The 24,303-nt window shown below is 38.6% G+C and overlaps 1 protein-coding gene across 5 annotated transcripts in view; it reads right to left on the bottom strand.

Moving 5' to 3' along the window:
- Positions 1 to 1,015: 1,015 nt before the first annotated feature.
- STRIT1 (small transmembrane regulator of ion transport 1) overlaps positions 1,016 to 24,303 on the bottom strand; it is a 28,157-nt gene continuing 4,869 nt past the window's right edge. Inside the window, exons 2-7 of one of the 5 annotated variants that reach the window (XR_005722267.1) lie at positions 21,746 to 21,893; positions 21,210 to 21,360; positions 4,841 to 4,938; positions 3,917 to 4,360; positions 1,234 to 1,329; positions 1,016 to 1,147 (exon numbers count right to left, since the gene is read on the bottom strand). Coding sequence is in view for 1 of the 5 variants with exons in the window: in XM_040247323.1 (XP_040103257.1) it covers positions 1,238 to 1,332; positions 3,917 to 3,929 (108 nt within the window). In the remaining 4 variants the exon portion in view is untranslated. Of the gene's footprint in view, positions 1,148 to 1,233; positions 1,333 to 3,916; positions 4,361 to 4,840; positions 4,939 to 21,209; positions 21,361 to 21,745; positions 21,894 to 24,303 lie in introns of those variants that run through there. The other 4 variants (XR_005722264.1, XR_005722265.1, XR_005722266.1 and 1 more) reach the window with 4 other exon arrangements.

Below are 24,303 nucleotides of genomic sequence, written 5' to 3' on the forward strand. Positions count from 1 at the left end.
GATTTTGGACCAGGACCATCAGCATTACCTGAAAACTTGTTAGAAATGAAGTTACGAAGTCCTCAGCCATTTGTGGCTCCTCTGTTTTGGTATTTTTAATACACGCAGGTATGTGAGCATGTTGGTATAGCCCCTCCTTTCTTCCACAAAAGAGAGCATAGATTGCTTTGTACCTGTTTGGGGTTTTTGTTTTTTCCGGAAATGACATCATATCACTGTATAGAGACCCCCTTCATTCATTCCTTTTTCTACTGGAGTGGGTTGCCATTCTCCTGTGTAAGGGATCTTGCTGACCCAGGGACTGAACCCAGGACTCCTACATGGCAGGCAGATTCTTTACAATCTGAGCCACCAGAGCAGAGAAGCCCTTTACAGATGCTCAAATGCCACAATATGTAGATTGACTACAGTTTATTTGCTTGGTCTTCTATTAATAGATATTTGGCTTTTTCCAGGGTTTTGCTCTAACAAATTATGCTATAATGAGTAGACCTGTGCATATATGGTTTTGTATTTTTACCAGTGTATCTGAGGAAACATCAGTATTCTTAGAAGAGCAATAGCTGGGTCAAAAGTTAAATGCATGTTTAATTCCGGTACTTTGATTGCTAAATACCCCCAAAAGTATTGTATCATTTTGAATTTCTAAAAACAGTATACAAGAGTACTTATTTCCCCACAGCCTTACCAATATATACTGTCAAATATCTTCATATTCCCCATCTGACAGGTGAATAATGCCTCTTCCGTACAGAGTTAATTATAGTTCTGTTATTATGTAAGAGTTTTAAGGGACACGTTTACATTTATGTTGTGTTTTCTATGAACTATCTCTCTTATTTCTAGCTCATTTTTTTATGTTTAATTTACCAAATGTTTTCCTATTGCTTATGCATTTTAAGTCATAGTTAGGAACACTTTTCTTACTCTCAGGTGATAAATTATATTTTCCTATAGTTCTTATTTGTGCCCAGAATTTTTAAATATGTTTCTGAAGAGATTCTTAGGTTCAAAGTAACAGTTTACAAATGCAAGTTTATAAACTGATGTCAAACATTGCAGTTATTTACATGAGAAACATTTAATAATCTGTCATTTCATGCTTTTCTCAATTCTTCTAAATGATGTCAATCTGAAGTCTTCTGGCCTGCATGATAAAATGTTATGTTAGTAATTATTCCTAGAATAATGTATACTCTTAATGAATAAACATTCAATTATTGAAAACTGTACCTTTCTAAGAGAAGACAACATAAACCATTACGATGCATCCTACAATCCAGCCAATTAGGAGAAGAATAGGGACCACAAAGCGAGATAATGTAGCCTCTGCTGAAAAACAAGAGAAATCAGATTAGAATAGTCATGTTGGTATGAAATATTCTGAATCAAGAGGATAAGAGGAAATCTGATATAATATCAAGGGGAAAAATACACTCTCTAATGACACCCATACATGATTATTATTTTCTTTTCTACAAAGGGTACTTGTGACTCAGCTGGGTATTTGAAAGAGAAATGTGTGTTTGAAAGCCTGGTGGCTCAGACGGTAAAGAATCTGCCTGCCACGCAGGAGAGTCGGGTTCAATCCCTGGGTTGGGAAGATCCCCTAGGAAAGGGAAAGGCCACCCACTCCAGTGTTCTGGCCTGGAGAATCCCATGGACAGAGGACTGTGTTCAAACCATATGCCTGCCTTTTACAGTTAGGTGACCTTGGGCAATCCTGAGCTTGAATTTCCCGATTTGTAAAATACAGAGAGTGAAACTCATGATATCCACCTCCAGGAATTGTTCTAAGAATCAAATGACATTGAGTAAATGCCAAGACTTTGTAAACTCTAACCACCATGTGTGTGTTTGCTGTATACAGAACACATTCCTGCATTTGTTCAACAACACAGAGACCAGCTGTTTACATAGAAACATTGGAAAGTGAGGTAATTCCTAATAAATAATCATAAAGTAGGGAAAGGTGTTGAAAACTGTTCTTAGATTTGATAGCTGACTTTATCATAGGAAAAGAAAGCATTACACCTTACGTAATCATGTAATCATTCCTGAACAGAGCACAGGGATTCTACTTTTTCAATTGGTTCAGGATAGCAACCAACACTGATCCAACACACACAAAGAAGACAAAAGTATAATAACTCCTCTTGTGTTTCCTACCTATACCTTTACCTGTACAAAGACAACTTATAAAAGTATTTTTTCACTGCATCTCAATCTTATTTCAGGCCCCACACAAAATAGTTCAAAACACAGAAAGACATCATATAGAATAATGCCCTGTGTTAAAGCCTCAGATATATTAACTGAAAGCACAATTAGATTTTATGCAAGTAGCTAACAAAGAAAATGCACATTCTTAGCAACTGCATTCCTATTACAATTTCTATCAGTCTAAAAGTAAAGTTTTTTTGATGCTGTTAAAATCCTCAAGAAATGAGACACTTCTAAAATTTGGAGACATAATAGAAAATCTCCTGAAATTAATATGACTTTTAATAGCTTATGTTTCCAAAATTGTTGGAGTGTCTCAACTCTCACAAGCTCAACAGCTTTACTTAACTTCTCTGTCACACTGTGACCTTGAACAAAGCATTAACCACAACGTGAAAAAATTTTTCTCTTTACCTGCCATGTGGCATTGCCACATTATGATATGCTCTTTTTACTCTGATTTGGATAAAAGCCTTTTTATGAATCAAGATACCATTACACTGGAAGTCATAATAATTTTTTTTGAACTGTTTCTATATTGATTTACTATTTTTTCCTGATTTCCCGGAACTTAGAATTAATACCAATATTTTAACTGAGCATTTGTATTTTATATAAGCATATTTTAATACAATTCTAAAATGTTCATATATACCACTACTTTTAGCACTTTATAGTATCTCATTATTTATTATTCCTTGAAAAAAACCATTGATTGTGCTTTTAAATACTCAAAGCATACTTGAATTTGTCTTCTGTTAACATTAGTACTTTAAGTTTTATTATAATCTGTAGCATTGGTTCAAAATAGAAATATATAGGAACATAACATTTGCATATGTCACTTACATCAATAGTACAAATAAGCACAAAATCTCTTTTTAAATATGAAGAATAATTTCAAAATGCTTCTCTCCGATCCTGAGCATGCCCAAGCAGGTAGACTTATACATAAAAGAACACTGTGCTCTGGGATAAGACTATCCAGGTTTAAAACCTAGTGTCCCCACGCTCTTGCATATGATTACAAGCAAGTTACTAAATTTTGTTATGCCTCAGTTTCCTTATCTGTAAAATGGAAATGGTGATATCTCATGAGATTGTTGTCAGGTTTAAAAGCATTAATTTCCATAGACATTTAAAGCTTTCTTGGACACTATATATATTCAGCCCGTCTTATCAATTATTTTTCCTAGATGTAAAAAACATTTAAAAACCAGAAGAAAAGAAATGCAGATGTGAAGCATCTTAGAAATGACTAAGCCTATTTTATTTATTTCTGATGGTCAGAAAACAGACACAGAAAGGTAGAGGGATTTCCCCAAATTCACATGGCCATTTAGTCCACACATCCAACACAAAATTAAAATATCCTTAATTCTAGCCCAGCACGCCACCGTACTTCAAATCCAGTACAACACTGGAGAATAACCTGCTTCTAACTCAATTTTCAAAACAAGCATGAACAAATTAAACTGTTTTGTTTCTTTGAACCTTTCAAAGTTACTCATTTAAGGTATAGATACGGTCCATAAATTGCATATCTAATGCATTTCTGCAGTCACACTAACATAATGTGGTTAATGCTCCTTTAGAAGAGATACCATGCTCTTCAGAATAACAGGGAAACAGAAAATAAACCTGGGAGCCCAGAATGGTTTTTGCCAAGAGAGTTGGATGCCTTAAATCTTACCTTTTTCAGCCATTCTTCCTGTTGTTGGGTGGGCTGGTCAGAGCCACACTTACCTCTTTGTTATTGTTATCCAGTGTCTCTTTGAACTTTAAATAGATACGTGGAGAGCGTGGCAGCTGCCTGACTCCTGGCTGCCAACTGTCTGGGTGATGTAAGGCACTGGAAAGCAGAACTCCTCTGTCTTTTTCTTTATCCTATTATTATGGAGGAAACAAGGGAGTACAAGATCTAAAGTTAAGCTGAATAATTCTAACTCAGAGATATGCAGATTTTTTTACTCACTCAATGCCTCAGACAACATGAAGGAACTCTTCAGGGAAGTGGACGTACAGAGGAAAGATGACATTGCAATTAGACAGGTCCTATTAAAGAAGAAGGGTGGTATGATGGAGAGAAAGGACTTTGAAGTTGCAGAGACCTGGCTTCAAATTCCAATTGCTATTTCTGTAATAAATGAAAGTAGCTTAACTGAGCATCAGCTTCTTTAGTTTTAAAATGAAGATACTAATACCTACCCCAAGGAAGAAGTGTCAGAAAGATGAAAAAGCTATATGAAATTTAGACAATTCTTTATTACATTATAGAATGCAAAAGATAAAATAAATGGTGCCCTTTCCTATGAACCAATCTAAAAACAGAAAATTGTAATATAAATGTCCTAGAAATGAAAACAATAAAAAATTGTGGTATTACCTAGACTTTTCAGAGAGCAGTCATAATCTTGTTTTTATTAGCAATGTATCAAGATGGGACATCCCATTTTTCAAGTCCAACCTGGTTTATGTAACATGACCTAGACTATGCTCTAGATTCTTATTGGAGTAACTTTTGGGTCTGGATGGAAAAGTTTTGCAAAATGACCTATAACTGACTTTGAAAAAATCCAGCACAAAACTGAGTGTCCTCCTCTAAAGACAGACTTACCTGATCTGATCCACCTTCAGAGTTCCAAGAGTAATGTTTCCTGCAAACGACCACATCTTATCATTCATCAAAATCTACCAATGGTTCTCCACCATCTCCTAGAGAATAAAAAGCAGGTTTCTTGTTAAGATCCCTAAAAAATCTCACCCCTCTAATTTCCCATTTGCAATGATGCTTCAACCACACTGAACTTGCTATTGTATGAATCCAGGATGCTACCACCCACACAGGCAAGGATAACCTATGAATTTCCACCTACAGATTAGAGTGTGCAGCCAAAAAATCTGGTAAGTTTACTGCATGTTTAACATCACTTAAGCCAAGCTGTCGTCTCTCTCCAATTTAATATTGAAAGGATGACTGGCTTTACCAGATAAGAAGAGAGGTTACATAAAAAAATGCCTGGTAAAGTCAGGAGGTGTTTTCCCAATATTAAATAGCTATATATTGAACAAAACTTAATTGAGGGCAAGATAGAAAAAGAAGAAAAGCATAATGTTCGACCTCATTAAAAGCTGAACACTTTAAACAAATAGGCTCAGATGAATGCTCTTAAAAAAAAAAGATATTCAAAAGAAATAGTAAAGTACCATCCAAAGAACAAACAAAGATACATATCTATTAGGGTAAAATAATCTGCCTGAAATGGATAAAAATAGAATGTATGAAAGTATATACATTAAAAATAGTTATTTCCATGTCAGATGTCTTAAACTCTTTTCTAATGTAGTATATTAACATTATCACACAAATTTTGATTCTGAGGGTGGATTACTTTACAATTCATTATTTTCTATAGTTTTCTATGAGTGAGGGAGTGATAGTCACTCAGTTGTGTCTGATTCTTTGTAACCCCATAGTCTGTAAGCTTCCAGTCTCCTTTGTCCATGGAATTTTCCAAGCAAGAATACTGGAGTGGGTTGCCATTTCCCAGGGGATCTTCCCGACTCAGGAATCGAACATGGATCTCCTACATTGCAGGCAGATTCTTTACCATCTGAGCCACCAGGGTAGCCTACTATTAAGAGACACTTCTAAGTATAAAGACAAGTCAACTTATAAAGTATCAGCAGATACATGCTTGACTTCATCTTATAATCTATAGACAACATATTAGACCCAGGGATTGAACCCAGGTCTCCCACATTGCAGGTGGATTCTTTATCATCTGAGCCACCAGGGGAGCTAGTTTTCTGTAGAGAGAGCAAAAAAAAGAAAAACTAATTCAATGAACATGAATTGCCCAGATCTCAGAGAAAGGTTCAATCTAAAATCTCATTTCCTTGGTATCAGTTTTTTTAAAAGTTGTATAATATTTATTCAGGAAAAAATGTTTTATTCATTATTAGACTAGTTTTGCTTTAAACTCATAAACCCAAGGGCCTATATTTGACCATTTTCTCATCATCTTCTTAGGGCACATCACTTAGGTATATAGGTACATTTTCTAGTTTTAATTTGCAAGTTTTCTTGAATATTTAGATCTCAGTTCCTTTATTATCAAGGTGACATTAGTTTCTTCTAGGGTACTTGGCTCCTTATTCAAAGAAGGCAGAATTCTTCACTTTTCAAACATTTTTTAATATCTAGAATTATAGCTATAATATAGATATTAGCTATTATAGGTCAATATTATAGATCTGCATATGGACAAATTCCTATAAAGACATAAACTTCCAAAAGTGACTCAAAAGGAATAGCATATTTGAATAAACTTATAAAAGTAAAGAAGTTGAAGTCATAATAAAATATCCCACAAACCAAAGTCCTAGAATAGATGGCTTCACTGGTGAATACTACCAAACTTGCAGAGTTAATACTAACAGTTAAAAACTTTTTGCAAGCATAGAAAAGGAAGGAAGACTTCCCAACTCACCCTATGCTGCCAGTGTCATCCTAAAACCAAAGCCAAAGATCTTATAAGAACACTACAGACCCAATCTTGCTAGTGAAATTAGGTGCAAAAATTCTCAGCAATAAACCAACAAGTCATATCCAGTAGCATAAGAATTATACACCATGATCAAGTAGAATTTATTTCAGGAATATGTAGTCAATACAACTTTCAAATACCAGTTAATATTATATGCCACATTAATAGAATAACAAAAACCACATGATCATCTCAGTAGATGCAGAAAAAACATTTGATAAAAATCAAATACTATTTCAAGATAAAAACACTCAATAAATGAATTAGAAATAAATTCTCTTCAACTTCATGAAGAGAATCTATCAATATAAAAATCCCATTGCTGGAGGTGGGATGAACTGGGAGACAGGGAGTGACGTATATACAGTACTATGTATAAAATAGATAACAAATGAGAACTTACTGTATAGCACAGGGAACTCTGCTCAATGCTATGTGCTAACCTAAATGGAAAGGAAATCCAAAAAGAGCTATATGTACACATATAGTTGATTCATTTTGTTGTATAGCAGAAACTAACACAACACTTCAAAGTAATTATATTTTAATAAAAACATAAAGTATATCTTTAAAAAAAAACACCACTGCTAGCATCATACTTAATTGTGAAAGACTAGATGCTCCCCCTTACCCAACATCATAAATTTAACCAAAGATATACAAGGTCTGTAACTGAAGACAAACAAAACATTGCTGAGGAAAATTAAGGAAGATCTAAATAAGTGGATCAAGAGGGAAGAAAGAAAGAAAGTGAAGTCACTCAGTCGTGTCCGACTCTGCAACCCCATGGACTGTAGCCTACCAGGCTCCTCCGTCCATGGAATTTTCCAGGCAAAGTGTACTGGAATGGGTTGCCATTTAAGGGACATATGTATACCCATGGCTGATCTATGTTGATGTATGGCGAAACCAACACAATGTTGCAATTATCTTTTTCAATTTAAAAGGAGAAAAAAATAAGTGGAAAGACTATCCATTATGTTTTCCAATCTATAGATTAAAGCACTTGATAATGTTAAGGATGGCAATACTACCAGAAGCAATCTACAGATTCAATGTCTTTCTGGGCTTCTCTGGTGGCTCAGTCAGTAAAGAATCTGCCTAAAATGTGAGAGGACCTGGGTTGGATCCCTGGGTTGGGAAGATCCCCTGGAGGAGGGCATGGCAACCCACTCTAGTATTATTACCTGGAGAATCTCCATGGGCAGAGGAGCCTGGTAGGGCTGCAGACCATGGGGTCACAAAGAGTCAGACAGGACCAACTGACTAAGCACATATAATGTATTTCTATCAAAATACCAATGACTTGTTGCTTTTTTGGTGGTGGTTGTTTGTTGTTGTTGTTGTTTTGCAGAAATGGAAAACCTCACTCAAAATTCATACAGAATTGCAAGGGACCTTGAGTAATCAAAACAATCTTGAAGAGGAAAATAATGTTGGAGAACTCACATTTAACTGATCTCAAAACTAAACTACAAAGTTACAGTCATCAAGAATGTAGACATTGATCTACAGACATGTAGATCAATGGAATAGAATTGAGAGTTCACAAATAAACCCAAATACTTACAGATAGTTGATTTTCAGTGGGCTGCCAAGACAAAATATTAGGGAAGGAATAGTCTTTTCAACAAAGGGTGCTGGGACAACTAGTTTTAAATATGCAAAAGTATGATGCTAGACTCCCTACCTCATAACATATTCAAAAATTAACTCAAAATGCACCAAAGACCAAAATGTTAGATCTAAAACTATAAAATCAGAAGAAAACAGGGATGAAACAGGCAACTATTTCTTGGATATAACACCTAAGTAGAAGCAATCAAAGGAAAAATAGATAAGTTGACCTTCATCCATATTTAGAACTTTTGTACATCACAGAACACCATCAAGAAAGTCATAAAGCCATCTTTGGAATGGAAAAAATATTGCAAATCATACATCTGATAATGCTTTAGTATCTATAATATATTTTTTAAAAACCTCTTAAATAATTAAGAAAAACCAATTTTTAAATGGGCAAAGAATTTAAATAGACATTTATCCAAAGAAGATATGCAAGTGCCCAATAAACACATGAAAATATACCTAAACCCTAGTCATTAGGGAAATACAAATCAAGACCGTAATGAGCTACCACTTCACCTCCACTGAGATGAGTATAATAAAGACAATAACAAGCACTGGCAAAAAATGTGGAGAAACAAGAACATGGCGATGCTGGTGGGAATGTAAATGGTACAGTCACCTTGAAAAACAATTTTGCATTTCCTCATGTTAGGTATGGAATTAACCTTAAGCCCCAGCCATTTCATCCTTACATGTATAACGAAGAGAATTAAAAACAGGTGTTCAAACAAATACTGTACACAAACGTTTATAACAGCATTATCAAATAGTCAAAAAGTAGAAAAAAGCTGATAAATAAGCCAAATATGTTATAGCCATACAATGTGATATTGTGCAGCAATAAAAAGGAGCGAAGTTCAGGTATATGCTGAAACACGTCTGAACCTTGAAAATATTATCTTAAATGAAAAGAAGCCATATTCTATTATATGATTTCATTTTATGAAGTATCCAGAACAGGCAAATCTATGGGGACAAAAAGAGGATCAGTGGTTACTTGGCAATGAGGGAGATGAAAATGGGGAGTGATTGCTAAGAGCTATGATGTTTCTTTGAGGAGTGATGACAAAATTCTGGAATTAGGTAGTGGTGATGGCATTGCCTTTCTTGTCCCAAAGAAAGACAATGCCAAAGAATGCTCAAACTACCGCACAATTGCACTCATCTCACATGCTAGTAAAGCAATGCTCAAGATTCTCCAAGCCAGGCTTCAGCAATACGTGAACCATGAACTTCCAGATGTTCAAGCTGGATTTAGAAAAGGCAGAGGAACCAGAGATCAAATTGCCAACATCTGCTGGATCACCGAAAAAGGAAGAGAGTTCCAGAAAAACATCTATTTCTGCTTGATTGACTATGCCAAAGCCTTTGACTGTGTGGATCACATTAAACTGTGGAAAATTCTGAGAGAGATGGGAATACCAGACCACCTGACCTGCCTCTTGAGAAACCTCTATGCAGGTCAGGAAGCAACAGTTAGAACTGGACATGGAACGACAGACTGGTTCCAAATAGGAAAAGGAGTATGTTAAGGCTGTGTATAGTCACCCTGCTTATTTAACTTCTATGCAGAGTACATCATGAGAAACGCTGAGCTGGAAGAAGCACGAACTGGAATCAAGATTGCCGGGAGAAATATCAATAACCTCAGACATGCAGATAACACTACCCTTATGGCAGAAAGCAAAGAACTAAAGAGCCCCTTGATGAAAGTGAAAGAGGAGAATGAAAAAGTTGGCTTAAAACTCAACATTCAGAAAACTAAGATCATGGCATCTGGTCCTATTTCTTCATGGCAAATAGATGGGGAAACAGTGGAAACAGTGACAGACTTTTTGGGGGCTCCAAAACCACTGCAGATGGTGATTGCAGCCATGAAATTAAAAGATGCTTGCTCCTTGGAAAGAAAATTATGACCAACCTAGACAGCATATTAAAAAGCAGAGACATTACTTTGCCAACAAAGTTCCATCTAGTCAAAGCTATGGTTTTTCCAGTAGTCATGTATGGATGTGAGAGTGGGACTATAAAGAAAGCTGAGAGCCGAAGAATTCATGCTTTTGAACTGTGGTGTTGGAGAAGACTGTTAGAATCCCTTGGACTGCAAGGAGATCCAACCAGTCCATTCTGAAGGAGATCAGCCCTTGGATTTCTTTGGAAGGAATGATGCTAAAGCTGAAACTCCAGTACTTTGGCCACCTCATGCAAAGAGTTGACTCATTGGAAAAGACTCTGATGCTGGGAGGGATTGGGGGCAGGAGGAGAAGGGAACGACAGAGGGTGAGATGGCTGGATGGCATCACTGACTCAATGGACGTGAGTCTGAGTGAACTCTGGGAGTTGGTGATGGACAGGGAGGCCTGGTGTGCTGCAATTCATGGGGTCGCAGAGTCGGACACAATGAGTGGCTGAACTGAACTGAAGGATTCTTCAATTTATGCAAATCAACCAATGAGACACACCATATTAACAAAGTGAAAGTTAAAGACCATATGATAATTTCAATAGATGGAGAAATAGTCTCTTTCACTTTCATCAAGAGGCTTTTTAGTTCCTCTTCACTTTCTGCCATAAGGGTGGTGTCATCTGCATATCTGAGGTTATTGCTATTTCTCCCAGCAATCTTGATTCCAGTTTGTGCTTCTTCCAGCCCAGCGTTTCTCATGATGTACTCTGCATAGAAGTTAAATAAGCAGGGTGACTATATACAGCCTTGATGTACTCCTTTTCCTATTTGGAATTAGTCTGTTGTTCCATGTCCATTTCTAACTGTTGCTTCCTGACCTGCATACAGGTTTCTCAAGAGGCAGGTCAGGTGGTCTGGTATTCCCATCTCCTCCAGAATTTTCCACAGTTTATTGTGATCCACACAGTCAAAGGCTTTGGCATAGTTAATAAAGCAGAAATAGATGTTTTTTCTGGAACTCTTTTCCTTTTTCCATGATCCAGCAGATGTTGGCAATTTGATCTCTGGTTCCTCTGCCTTTTCTAAATCCAGCTTGAGCATCTGGAAGGTCACGGTTCATGTATTGTTGAAGCATGGCTTGGAGAATTTTGAGCATTGCTTTACTAGTGTGTGAGATGAGTGCAATTGTGCGGTAGTTTGAGCATTCTTCTATTGCACAATTCTTAGGGACTTCCCTAGTGGCTCAGACAGTAAAACGTCTGTCTACAATGTGGGAGACCCAGGTTCAATCCCTGGGTTGGGAAGATCCCCTGGAGAAGGAAATGGCAATCCACTCCAGTACTATTGCCTGGAAAATCCCATGAACAGAGGAGCCCAGTAGGCTACAGTACATGGGGTCGCAAAGAGTCAGATATGACTGAGCGATTTCACTTTACTTTAACTTTTGAGCATTCTTTGGCATTGCCTTTCTTTGGAATTGGAATGCAAAGTGACCTTTTCCAGTCCTGTGGCCACTGCTGAGTTTTCCAAATTTGCTGGCAGATTGAGTGCAGCACTTTCACAGCATCATCTTTCTGGATTTGAAATAGCTCAACTGGAATTCCATCACCTCTGCCAGCTTTGTTCGTAGTAATGTTTTTTAAGCCCCACTTGACTTCACATTCCAGGATGTCTGGCTCTAGATGAGTGATCACACCATCGTGATTATCTGGGTCGTGAAGATCTTTTTTGTACAGTTCTTCTGTGTATTCTTGCCACCTCTTCTTAATATCTTCTGCTTCAGTTAGGTCCATACAATTTCTGTCCTTTATCGAGCCCATCTTTCCATGAAATGCTCCCTTGGTGTCTAATTTTCTTGAAGAGATCTCCAGTCTTTCCTATTCTGTTGTTTTCCTCTATTTCTTTGCATTGATCACCGAAGAAGGCTTTCTTATTTCTTCTTGCTATTCTTTGGAACTCTGCATTCAGATGCTTATATCTTTCCTTTTCTCCTTTGCTTTTCACTTCTCTTCTTTTCACAGCTATTTGTAAGGCCTCCCCAGACAGCCATTTTGCTTTTTTGCATTTCTTCTCCATGGGGATGGTCTTGATCCCTGTCTCCTGTACAATGTTGCGAACCTCCATCCATAGTTCATCAGGCACTCTATCAGATCTAGTCCCTTAAATCTATTTCTCACTTCCACTGTATAATCATAAGAAATTTGATTTAGGTCATATGTGAGTGGTCTAGTGGTTTTTCCTACTTTATTCAATTTTAGTCTGAATTTGGCAATAAGGAGTTCATGATCTGAGCCACAGTCAGCTCCTGGTCTTGTTTTTGTTGACTGTACAGGGCTTCTCCATCTTTGGCTACAAAGAATATAATCAATCTGGTTTCAGTGTTGACCATCTGGTGATGTCCATGTTTAGAGTCTTCTCTTATGTTGTTGGAAGAGGGTGTTTGCTATGACCACTGTGTTTTCTTGGCAAAACTCTATTAGTCTTTGCCCTGCTTCATTCTGTATTCCAAGGCCAAATCTGCCTGTTACTCCAGGTGTTTCTTGACTTCCTAATTTTGCATTCCAGTCTCCTATAATGAAAAGGACATCTTTTGGGGTGTTAGTTCTAAACTGTCTTGTAGGTCTTCATAGAACCATTCAACTTCAGCTTCTTCAGCGTTACTGGTTGGGGCATAGACTTGGATTACCGTGATATTGAATGGTTTGCCTTGGAGACGAACAGAGATCATTCTGTCGTTTTTGAGATTGCATCCAAGTACTGCATTTCAGACTCTTTTGTTGACCATGATGGCTACTCCATTTCTTCTGAGGGATTCATGCCCGTAATAGTAGATATAATGGTCATCTGAGTTAAATTCACCCATTCCAGTCCATTTTAGTTCACTGATTCCTAGAATGTTGACATTCACTCTTGTCATCTCTTGTTTGACTACTTCCAATTTGCCTTGATTCATGGACCTGACATTCCAGGTTCCTATGCAATATTGCCCTTTACAGACAGCATCAGACCTTGCTTCTATCACCAGTCATGTCCACAACTGGGTGTTGTTTTTGCTTTGGCTCCATCCCTTCATTCTTTCTGGAGTTATTTCTCCACTGATCTCCAGTAGCATATTGGGCACCTACTGACCTGGGGAGTTCCTCTTTCAGTATCCTATCATTTTGCTTTTCATACTGTTCATGGGGTTCTCAAGGCAAGAATACTGAAGTGGTTTGCCATTCCCTTCTCCAGTGGACCACATTCTGCCAGACCCCTCCACCATGACCTGCCTGTCTTGGGTGGCCCCACGGGTATGGCTTGGTTTCATTGAGTTAAACAAGGCTGTGGTCCTAGTGTGATTAGATTGACTAGTTTTCTGTGAGTATGGTTTCAGTGTCTCTGCCCTCTGATGCCCTCTTGCAACACCTACCATCTTACTTGGGTTTCTCTTACTTTGGATATGGGGTATCTCTTCACGGCTGCTCCAGCAAAGTGCAGCCGCTGCTCGTTACTTTGGACAAGGGGTATCTCCTCACCACCGCCCCTCCTGATCTTGAACGTGGAATAGCTCCTCTTGGCCCTCCTGCACCTGCGCAGCCACCGCTCCTTGGACTTGGGGTTGCTCCTCCCGGCCGCCGCCCCTGGCCTCGGGCGTGGGGTCGCTCCTCCTGGCTGCTGCCCCTGACCTCAGACGTAGGGTAACTCCTCTTGGACACTGCCCCTCGGGCATGGGGTCCTCCTGGCTTCTACCCCTGACCTTGGACATGGGGTAGCTCTGTGCCGGTTGCAGCCACCCGCGCTAAGAAGAATCCTTACATCCCTGAAATAAATGGTGTATGGGCTTTTTGATGTGTTGCTGAATTCTGTTTGCTAAGATTTTGTTGAGGTTTTTTGCATCTATATTCATCAGTGTTATTGGCCTTTAGTTTTCCTTTTTGTGTTGATTTTGTTTGGCTTTGGTATCAGGATGATGGTGGCCTCATAGAATGGGTTTGGAAGTGTTCCCTCCTCTGCAATTTTTAGAAAGAGTTTTAGGATAGGCATTAGTTCTTCTCTAAATGTTTGATAGAATTCTTCTGTGAAACCATCTGGTCCTGGGCTTTTGATTTTTGCGAGATTTTTGATCACAGCTTCAATTTCAGTGCTTATAATTGGGTTGTTCATAATTTATATTTCTTCCTGGTTCAGTCTTGGAAGATTGAACTAAGAATCTGTCCATTTCTTCCAGGTTATCCATTTTATTGCCATAAAGTTGTTCATAATACTCTCTTATAATCCTTTGTATTTCTGCATTGTCTGTTGCAACCTCTCCTTTTTCATTTCTAATTTTGTTGATTTGATTCTTCTTTTTTCTTGATGAGTCTGGCTAAAGGTTTGTCAATTTTATCTTCTCAAAGAACCAGCTTTTTAATCTTTACTACTGTTTCTTTCATTTCTTTTTCATTTATTTCTGTTCTGTTCTTTAGGATTTATTTCCTTTTACTAATTTAGGGAGTTTTTTCATTCTTTTTTCAGTTGTTAGGTTGTCTATTTGATGTTTTTCTTGTTTCTTGAGGTACGATTGCATTGCTATAAACTTCCCTCTTAGAAATGCTCTTGCTGCATCCTACAGGGTTTGAGTTGTCATGCTTTCATTGTCATTTGTTTCTAGAAATTTTTTGATTTCCTTTTTGATTTCTTGAGTAACATGTTAGTTATTTAGAAACATACTGTTTAATCTCCATGTGTTTGTGTTGTTTTATAGTTTGTTTGTTTTTTTGTAATTGATATCTACCTCATAGCATTGTGGTCAGAGAAGATGCTTGATACAATTTCAATTTTCTTAAATTTACTGAGGTTTGATTTGTGACCCAAGATGTGGTCTATCCTGGAGAATGTTCCATGTGCACTTGAGAAAAAGGTGTATTCTTCTGCATTTGGATGGAGCGTCCTGAAGATATCAATGAGATCCATCTCATCTACTGTATAATTTAAGACTTCTCTTTCCTTATTAATTTTCTGTTTTGAGGATCTGTCCATTGGTGTGACTGGAGTGTTAAAGTCTCCTACTATTATTGTGTTACTGTCAATTTCTCCTTTTTTGTCTGTTAGTGTTTATCTTATGTGTTGAGGTGCTCCTATGTTGGGTGCATAGATATTTACAATTGTTATGTCTTCCTCTTGGATTGATCCCTTGATCATTGTGTAGAGTCCTTCCTTATCTTTTGTAATCTTCTTTAAGGTCCATCTTGTCTGATATGAAGATTGTTACCCCAGCTTTCTTTTGCTTTCCATTTGCATGGAATATATTTTTCCAACCTCTCACTTTCAGTTTATATGTGTCTTTAGGTCTGAAATGGGTTTCTTGTAGACAGGATATATATGGGTCTTGTTTTTGTATCCATTCAGCCAGTCTGTGTCTTTTGGTTGGAGTATTTAAGCCAGTTATACTGAAAGTAATTATTAATACATATATATATATATATATATATATGCCATTTTCTTAATTGTTTGGTGTTGATTTTGTAGACCTTTATCTTCTCTTGTATTTACTGACTATATAAGTCCCTTTAACATTTGTTGTAAAGCTGGTTTGATGGTACTGAATTCTCTTAACTTTTGCTTGTCTGAAATGCTTTTGATTTCTCCATCAATTTTGAATGAGATCTTTGCCAGGTACAAAAATCTTGGTTGTAGATTTTTCCCTTTCAGTACTTTAAATATATCCTTTCATTCCCTTCTGGCCTGCAGAGTTTCTGCTGAAAGATCAGCTATTAAACATATGGGGTTTCCTTTGTACGTTACATGTTGCTTTTCCCTTGCTGCTTTTAATATTCTTTCTTTGTGCTTAGTCTTTGTTAGTTTGATTAGCATGTGTCTTGGCATGTTTCTCCTTGGGCTTAGCCTGCATGGGACTCTTTGCATCTCTTGGACTTGATTGACTATTTCCTTTTCCATGTTGGGGAAATCTTCAATTATAATCTCTTCAAAAATTTTCTCATACCCTTTCTTTTTCTCTTCTTCTGGGACCCCAATAACTCGAATGTTGGTGCATTTGATATTGTCTCAGAGGTCTCTGAGGCTATCCTCAGTTCTTTTCATTCTTTTTACTTTATTCTGCTCTTCAGAAGTTATTTCCACCATTTTATCTTCCAGCTCACTGATTCATTCTTCTGCTTCAGATATTCTGCTATTGATTCCTTCTAGAGTATTTTTAATTTCAGTAACTGTGTTGTTTGTCTCTGTATGCTTAATCTTTAATTATTCTAGATCTTTGTTGATTGATTCTTGCATTTTCTCCATTCTGTTTTCAAGGTTTTGGGTCATCTTTACCATCATTATTCTGAATTCTTTTTCAGGCAGTTTGCCTATTTCCTCTTCATTTATTTGGACTTCTGTATTTCTAGTTTGTTCCTTCATTTGTGTAGTATTTCTCTGCCTTTTCATTATTTTTTTTAAACTTATTGTGTTTGAGATCTCCTTTTCCCAGGCTTCAAGTTTGAATTATTTCTTCCTTTTGGTTTCTGCCCTCCTAAGCTTGGTTCAGTGGTTTCTGTAAGTTTTATATAGGGTGAGATTTGTGCTGCTTTGTTTTTGTTTTTCCTCTAATGGGCAAGGCTGAGTGTGTGGTAAACCTGTCTGCTGATGATTTGGTTTGTATTTTTGTTTTGTTTGTTGTTTAGATGAGGCATCCTGCACAGGATGTTACTGGTGATGTGTGATGCCAGATCTTGTATTTCAAGTAGTTTCCTTTGTGTGAGTTCTCACTATTTGATATGCCCAATGGTTAGTTCTCTGGTAGGCTAGGGTCTTGGAGTTGGTGCTCCCACTCCAAAGGCTCAGGGCTTGATCTCTGCTCAGGAACAAAGATACCACAAGTGGTTTGTTATGGCATTAAGTGAGATTAAAACAAATACCCAGAAATGAGAAAGCAAAGATGAACCCCAGACAAATAACAGTTACAAAATCAGGCAAGTAATAATGAAAATATGGAATATACACTTATACATATATACCCATAAGAAAAATCAAAACAGTCCAACAAAAATAAAGTACAGTAGATTGACCTGGCAAACAAAGGAAATCAAAAATTATATCTACCAGTTAAGAACAAAACTAACTAAATGACAAACTAAAATAAAACTAGAGCAATATGCCAAGAGGAAAGGAAAGAAAGATAGAATAGATATGCAAAGTTAGAGGTAGATAAAGAAGATTTATACACATTAAAGATTAACTGCAAGGGGCAAAGAACAGTAGGAAAAGCAAACAAAGGAATAAACGTAGAAAAAAATGTTTTAAAAAATTAAAATTAAAAAGAGAAGAAAAAAGAGGAAGAAAGAAAAGAAAAGGAAAACCCCACAGAGCTGCAAATGCCCAATGTAGAGGCAGAGGTTTATAACAACAATAAAAAATGTGACTGAGGGGGAAAAAAGCTCAAAAGCTTAGATTTCATAGTGCCAATAAAATCGACAATTACACCAGAGGTTGGGAAAAGGGGAGAAAAGTAAAAAAAAAAAAAAAAAAATCTAAAACTACAGAAGTAGTCAAAACATAAGGATAATGAATGTTTTTCTTGAGTCACTGCTGTCAGAGTCCTTTCCCACGCTGGGAGTCACAGTCCACCTCACCTCCCTAGGATGTCCTCCAACACTGTGCTGGTCCCTGGACCTGCTGTGGGGGCAGACCAGATTCTAATCTGGTCCTACTCCTGTGTATTCTAGCCTCCAATGTCAACCACTATCAAAACTAATGTTTTCTTTTGTGGGAGCTCTCAATGGTCTTTTATATATTCCATAGACACAGAGTGGATTTAATCTGTAGCTTGTACAGCTGGTGGGAAGGTTTGGGTCTTCTTCCTTAGCCACACTGCCCCTGGGTTTCAATTGTGGTTTTATTTCCACATCTGCATGTGGTTCACCCACTGAGGTTTGCTCCTGAGGCTGCCCTGGTGGACCTGGGTTTGCTCCTGTGACAGCCAGGTGTGGAGGTGGTGCAGCTGCTTGGGTTGCAGGGTTTCTGGCAGCACCAGGTACTCAGAGGGGTTGGCGGCTAGGGCAGCAGGAAATATAGTGCTCATGCAGATGACACCACCCTTATGGCAGAAAGTGAAGAGGAACTAAAAAGTCTCTTGATGAAAGTGAAAGAGGAGAGTGAAAAAGTTGGCTTAAAGCTCAACATTCAGAAAACGGAGATCATGGCATCCTGTCCCATCACTTCATGGGAAATAGATGGGGAAACAGTGGAAACAGTGGCTGACTTTATTTTGGGGGGCTCCAAAATCACTGCAGATGGTGACTGAAGCCATGAAATTAAAAGACGCTTACTCCTTGGAAGAAAAGTTATGACCAACCTAGATGGCATATTCAAAAGCAGAGACATTACTTTGCCGACTAAGGTCCGTCTAGTCAAGGCTATGGTTTTTCCAGTGGTCATGTAGGGGTGTGAGAGTTGGACTGTGAAGAAAGCTGAGCACCGAAGAATTGATGCTTTTGAACTGTGGTGTTGGAGAAGACTCTTGAGAGTCCCTTGGACTGCAAGGAGATCCAACCAGTCCATTCTGAAGGAGATCAGTCCTGGGTGTTCTTTGGAAGGAATGATGCTAAAGCTGAAACTCCAGTACTTTGGCCACCTCATGCAAAGAGATGACTCATTGGAAAAGACTGTGATGCTGGGAGGGATTGGGGACAGGAGGAGAAGGGGACGGCAGAGGATGAGATGGCTGGATGGCATCACTGACTCAATGGACGTGAGTCTGAGTGAACTCTGGGAGTTGGTGATGGACAGGGAGGCCTGGCGTGCTGCGATTCATGGAGTCGCAAAGAGTCAGACACGACTGAGCAACTGAACTGAACTGAACTGAACTGAGAAGGGTATGGCAACCAGTATTGGCCAATACACTCCAGTATTCTTGCCTGGAGAACCCCCCTGACAGAGAAGCCTGGCAGGCCATGGTCCACAGGGTCACAAAGAGTTGAACATGAACAAAGCGATCCTGCATGCATAGATGCAAGACTTTGCCTGTGGCGGCTCTGCCCTACTGAGGGCTAAGCGTGCAGGTAGCACGGCTGCTTGGCTTGCAGGGACCCTGGCAGTGCCAAGAGTGCAGGGACATAGACTACCTCCACCACAGGAGTTATGACCTTATCAGAGTCTTTTTTCAAGCCTCTTGTAGCTGGCAATCAGAAGGCCTCTTTGGCCTGTCTTTCTCCATAGCTGTGCCTGTTCACGCACTTAGAGGGCTCCCTTGTCTGGGGTCCTTCTCTGTCGTTATGCATCAGACACATAGAGGAGCCCCCCTGGCTGGGGTCCTACTCTGTAGATTGGCATGTTAGGCACTTACAGGGGCACCCTGAGTGGGGTCCTACTCTGTAGTTCAGTGTGTCAGGCATTTGATAGGCCAACCTCTCTATTGTTCAGCTGCTGATGCTGGCTTATGGGGTGAGAGAGGCGATGGTGATGGCTCCACCCCCTACACGTGACTCAGCAGTATCACCTTGCTTCCATGGCTGCTTGGCTTTCCTCCACAGGCATTTCCTACCACGATCTCTTCCCTCACATCCCCTTGACTAGTCTCTCCACAGTCAACAGCAGCCCTAGCCCTGGGATTGCTCCACAATCCCTAAACTCCAGCTCCCAGCAGCTGCACCTTCTAGGGGACCTGCAGCCCTGTCTGGGGTATGTATGGCTGCAGCAAGGACTGTCTGATTCTCATTCCATTTAGGTTCCCACAGATCAGCTGTTTCAGCCTTAAATGTTTCTCCTTTGACTCAGATAATTGCCCCAATGTGGGGATCAGACTCCTGCTTCAGTTCCCCCACCCACCAAAGGCAGGTCCAATTCTACTGACACTCCTGTTTTCCCCCCTAATTCCTTCATCCTACTGAGTTTTGCGTGGTTTTATATTTTCTTTTCTGCTGGTCAGGTACTCCTATCTACTCTCAGCTGGTGTTCTGCATGCACTTCTGTGTGTGAAGGTGTATTCCTGATGTATCCATGGAGAGAGATGTACTCCATGTCCACCTCCACCTCCATCATCTTGTTCTGTCTAAATTTTTGTTTTTTAAAAAGATGTTTGCGGAGTACCTACTGTGGGCCAGACCCTATTCTAGGCACTTGCAAAACTTCAATGAAGAGGATCCCTGCCCTCCCAGAGTTATGACTCAGAAAGGTAATAATAAATGCTATGAAAAAAGAAAAAAAATAGGGCTAAGGTTAATAATTAAGTTGATCATAGGGCTGGCTTTTCCTGGCAGGACTGTTTGTGTGGCTCCAGCAGGGTGAACAAGGAAGTGAGCTATAAGGGAAGAGGTCAGAAGTGAGTAGGGAGGGCTTTATCAGCCATTGTTAGGATGTCAGATTTTTTTTCTCTCTGAGTGAAACACAGAACCAAAAGAAAGTTTTAAAGAGAGAACTAACATAATCTGACTTAACATTTTTAAAGTATCATTCTGGCTGCTGTGATTGAGAGCAAAGATAGAAGCTGCTGCTGCTAAGTCGCTTCAGTTGTGTCTGACTCTGTGCGACCCCATAGATGGCAGCCCATCAGGCTCCCCCGTCCCTGGGATTCTCCAGGCAAGAATACTGGAGTGGGTTGCAATTGAGAGCAAAGATAGAAGCAGAGAGACTTATATTGTAATAATCCAGACAAGGGTCAGGAGATGATGGAGATGCAGACCAGGGTGGTACTTGATTAATTCTCAAGAAGGGGGACTATCAATGAGGCCAAAGTAAGGTGGGCATTGTGGTGGGTCTGACTTTCCTCTATTATTAGCTGACTGAGTTGCTCTGTGGAGAGGTTTATATATTCAAATTCCAATCAATCAAAGAGTTTAGCAAACTGCAGTAGAATGTATTGAGTAAGATTTATTCAACCTGAGATATCAAAAGTGTGAAATGTATCAAGACTAACAAATAAGAGTCAACAAAAGATTACAGACTACCTGATCTCCTTCTCTGGGATCCCTTATTCATGTCACCAAAAGGGAAGGGTGGTTCAGAGCAGAAAGTGGCATTATGATGATGGAGATGCAGGAACTTGGGATCAATTCAAGTGCAGGGGTCCCCAACCTCTGGGCCATGAACCAGTACCTCCTGTTGGATCAGCAGTGGCATTAGATTAGGAAAAAGTACACAATAAATGTAATGTGCTTGAATTCTCCTGAAACCATCCCCCACCCCCACCCCCCCACCCCAGACTGTGGAAAAACGTCTTCCACCAAACTTGTCCCTGGTGTCAAAAAGGTTGGCAACTGGTGAAGTAGAGGGCTCATATCTGTTGACCCTCAGGCCCCAGCAGAAGGGGGTTGAAGGAGTCTATCTTTTGGCTTCTACTCATTCTTCCATGCAAATTTTCATTTGGCTTCAGCCTGCATCTCTCCATTGAAACAATTTATTTTGAAGACCACTAAGATCTAAGATCATGCGACTTCTGTGTTGCTAAAGTTCATGGAAATCTTTTAGTCCTGATCTCACTTACCTGATGGCCTCTTGGTATCACTTGACACCATCAATTACTTTATCCTCCTTGAAATCTTCTCTTCTCTTGGCTTCTTGGCATCAGACTCTTCTGACTTTTCCCATTTTTGACAGTTCATTCTTAGCCTTGTAGGTTTATCCTCATCTACCTACACAATAAATAATGGCTTCTTGATAAAAATATCAGAATTGAGCTTTGATGATATGGGAAGATGAATTGGAGAGAGGTGGTAAGTGAGATTTATCATGTGTATTTACAGAGCCTGAGACTTCCTCCCAGGGAGAGCTTACCAGGCATGCAACCTGTATAGTCACTTAGGACTCCAAGCTGAGAAGGACCTCATGTTTGTTTTAATACTCTCTGCTCTTAGTGCCTTGTAATTCTTAATAATTTTATATTTTAAGTTTTGTCAGCAGTGATGGAACAGTGGAACATGCACACAAGCATCGGTGGTACAGAGAGGCAGCACATCTGAGCTGTAGTGGTCCTCTAGCAGTCAGTGGGTGTGCAAGCTCAGGCTCCAGGCACTGCAAACTGTGTCCACAGAGAAGTCAGTCCTGGGTGTACATCAGGGCTTGGAATGGTCCAGAGATGCAGAGTGTAAGGATGAGGAACCAGGCCAGGACCTGGGCACAGAATGCCAGTAGGGATGGCAGCAGGCATGCCTGGATGAACTGCTGGTGGATAAGTGGACAGTTTCAGCAGTAAACCGTGAAATCTGTTTTCAAAATTGCTACAACCTTGAAAGACAAAATATTCACAGGTTTCAAAATAGAAATTAAATGTAGAGATTGCCATGTTCAATGGAAAATAACAATATTTTCACAGGAAGCTTTGGATGAACCAAATATTAAGAAGAGGACAAAAATTTTTTCTTATAAATGAAGATAAGACAATAGGATGTATAACAGATATTTTGAAATACATACAAATTGTAAAGCTACTTTTGATTTCTTGCACAACTTCCATAAATTACCAAAAATGTCAGAAGAAATACTGAAATGCCATTGTATAAATATACATTTAAAATTAAATTCAGACTTACACAGAATTGATTTGTATGGAGAGTTAAATCTTTATACTTTTTCTAGAGAATCAGCTCCAGATGTACTAAAATTTATGTTTTGATGGGTTTTTATATAAATTTATCAGAAATGTGTCCTAATACTGTCACCACCTCTCAAATACTCTTCATATTCTCCAGTAACAGTTACATCAGCAGAAAGATATTTTTAAAAATTATCAAAAGTTATTTGCAATCTTGCATTTGTCAAGAGTGACTAACGTTGTCAATTTTATAGTAAATGAAATTGCTTAAAATATAAATTCTGATGACCCAATGTATAATTTGCAGAAAAGTGAGCCAAAATAATCTTATGGTCAATAAATATATGAAATTATTAAAGTGTTATTATATATTATATTACATAAAATTATGGCATCTGAAATATTTTTTGCAGTTTGTAAGTTTATGCTAATACTCATATGTCACAACTACACCTTTACACTTAATGTCATCAAATATTTTTAAAGGAAAACATTTCATAGCACATTTAATGCCACTCTTTAATTTTTTGAACAGCATTTCTGAATTTTCATCTTGCACTGGGCCCTCCAGATCTTGTCATCAGCCCTGATTCTTCCCCTAAGGAAAAGAGACAATAGGGTAGCAAGGAGTCAGGGCCTTCCACATCTGTTTCTTTCTCGTTTCCTGTAACCATAGTGTTCCCCATGCTTGCAAAACTTAGATACCTCCCATCTGCTGCAATCACACATATAGGAAGAAACAAGCTTACAGAAGAATGAAGTGACTTTTCTGTTTTTCCTAACTTAGGGTCAGCCTCCTGACTCCCAACCTCTAACCTTCATGCTATTTTCCTGGTATTCATGACTCATCCTGGTGACATGACATGTTTAGTGATTACATGAGAGCCCCTTTTCTGGGAACCCAGTTTGGAAACCCTCTATTATTAACTTCAAACCCTCTATTATCTACTTCAAATGTAAAAACAAGAAAGAAGGTTGGCAGGAGAAATGCCCAAATATGAGCATCTATTTGTGTATTTCTTATTCCAAGAGACATTCCCTAAACTTCAAGTCACTGATACCAAGATCCCTACCTTGCAAAGCAGTTTATAGAATATGCTCCCTGCCTAAACCTTTCTGGTTCTCAAATGTTTTAATATCGATAAAGACAGAAGTAAAAAACAAAACAAAACAGGTGCCATTTAAGTGCCATTTTTTAAATTAGAGTATGGTTATTACTTAAAATAATAGCTTCAGGTATATTACAGTGGTTCAATATTTTTATAGATTATATTCCATATATAGTTATTATAACATACTGGCTATATTCCCTAGGCCATACATTGCTTCCTTGTAATCAAGGGGTTACTATCCAAAATAGATAATGAACTCATACAACTCAATATCCAAAAGAAAAAAAAAGATTGATTTAAAAATGGGCTGATGTCGAGGACCAACAGGCACGTGAAAAGATGTTCCGTGTCATTCTCACTGCCATGTTCGTGCTCCTGAGATCTATGTTCTCAGCCGTC

This window comes from Oryx dammah, unplaced genomic scaffold (assembly GCF_014754425.2).
Source record: "Oryx dammah isolate SB20612 unplaced genomic scaffold, SCBI_Odam_1.1 HiC_scaffold_2, whole genome shotgun sequence".
In the NCBI taxonomy this organism is placed as follows: domain Eukaryota; kingdom Metazoa; phylum Chordata; class Mammalia; order Artiodactyla; family Bovidae; genus Oryx; species Oryx dammah.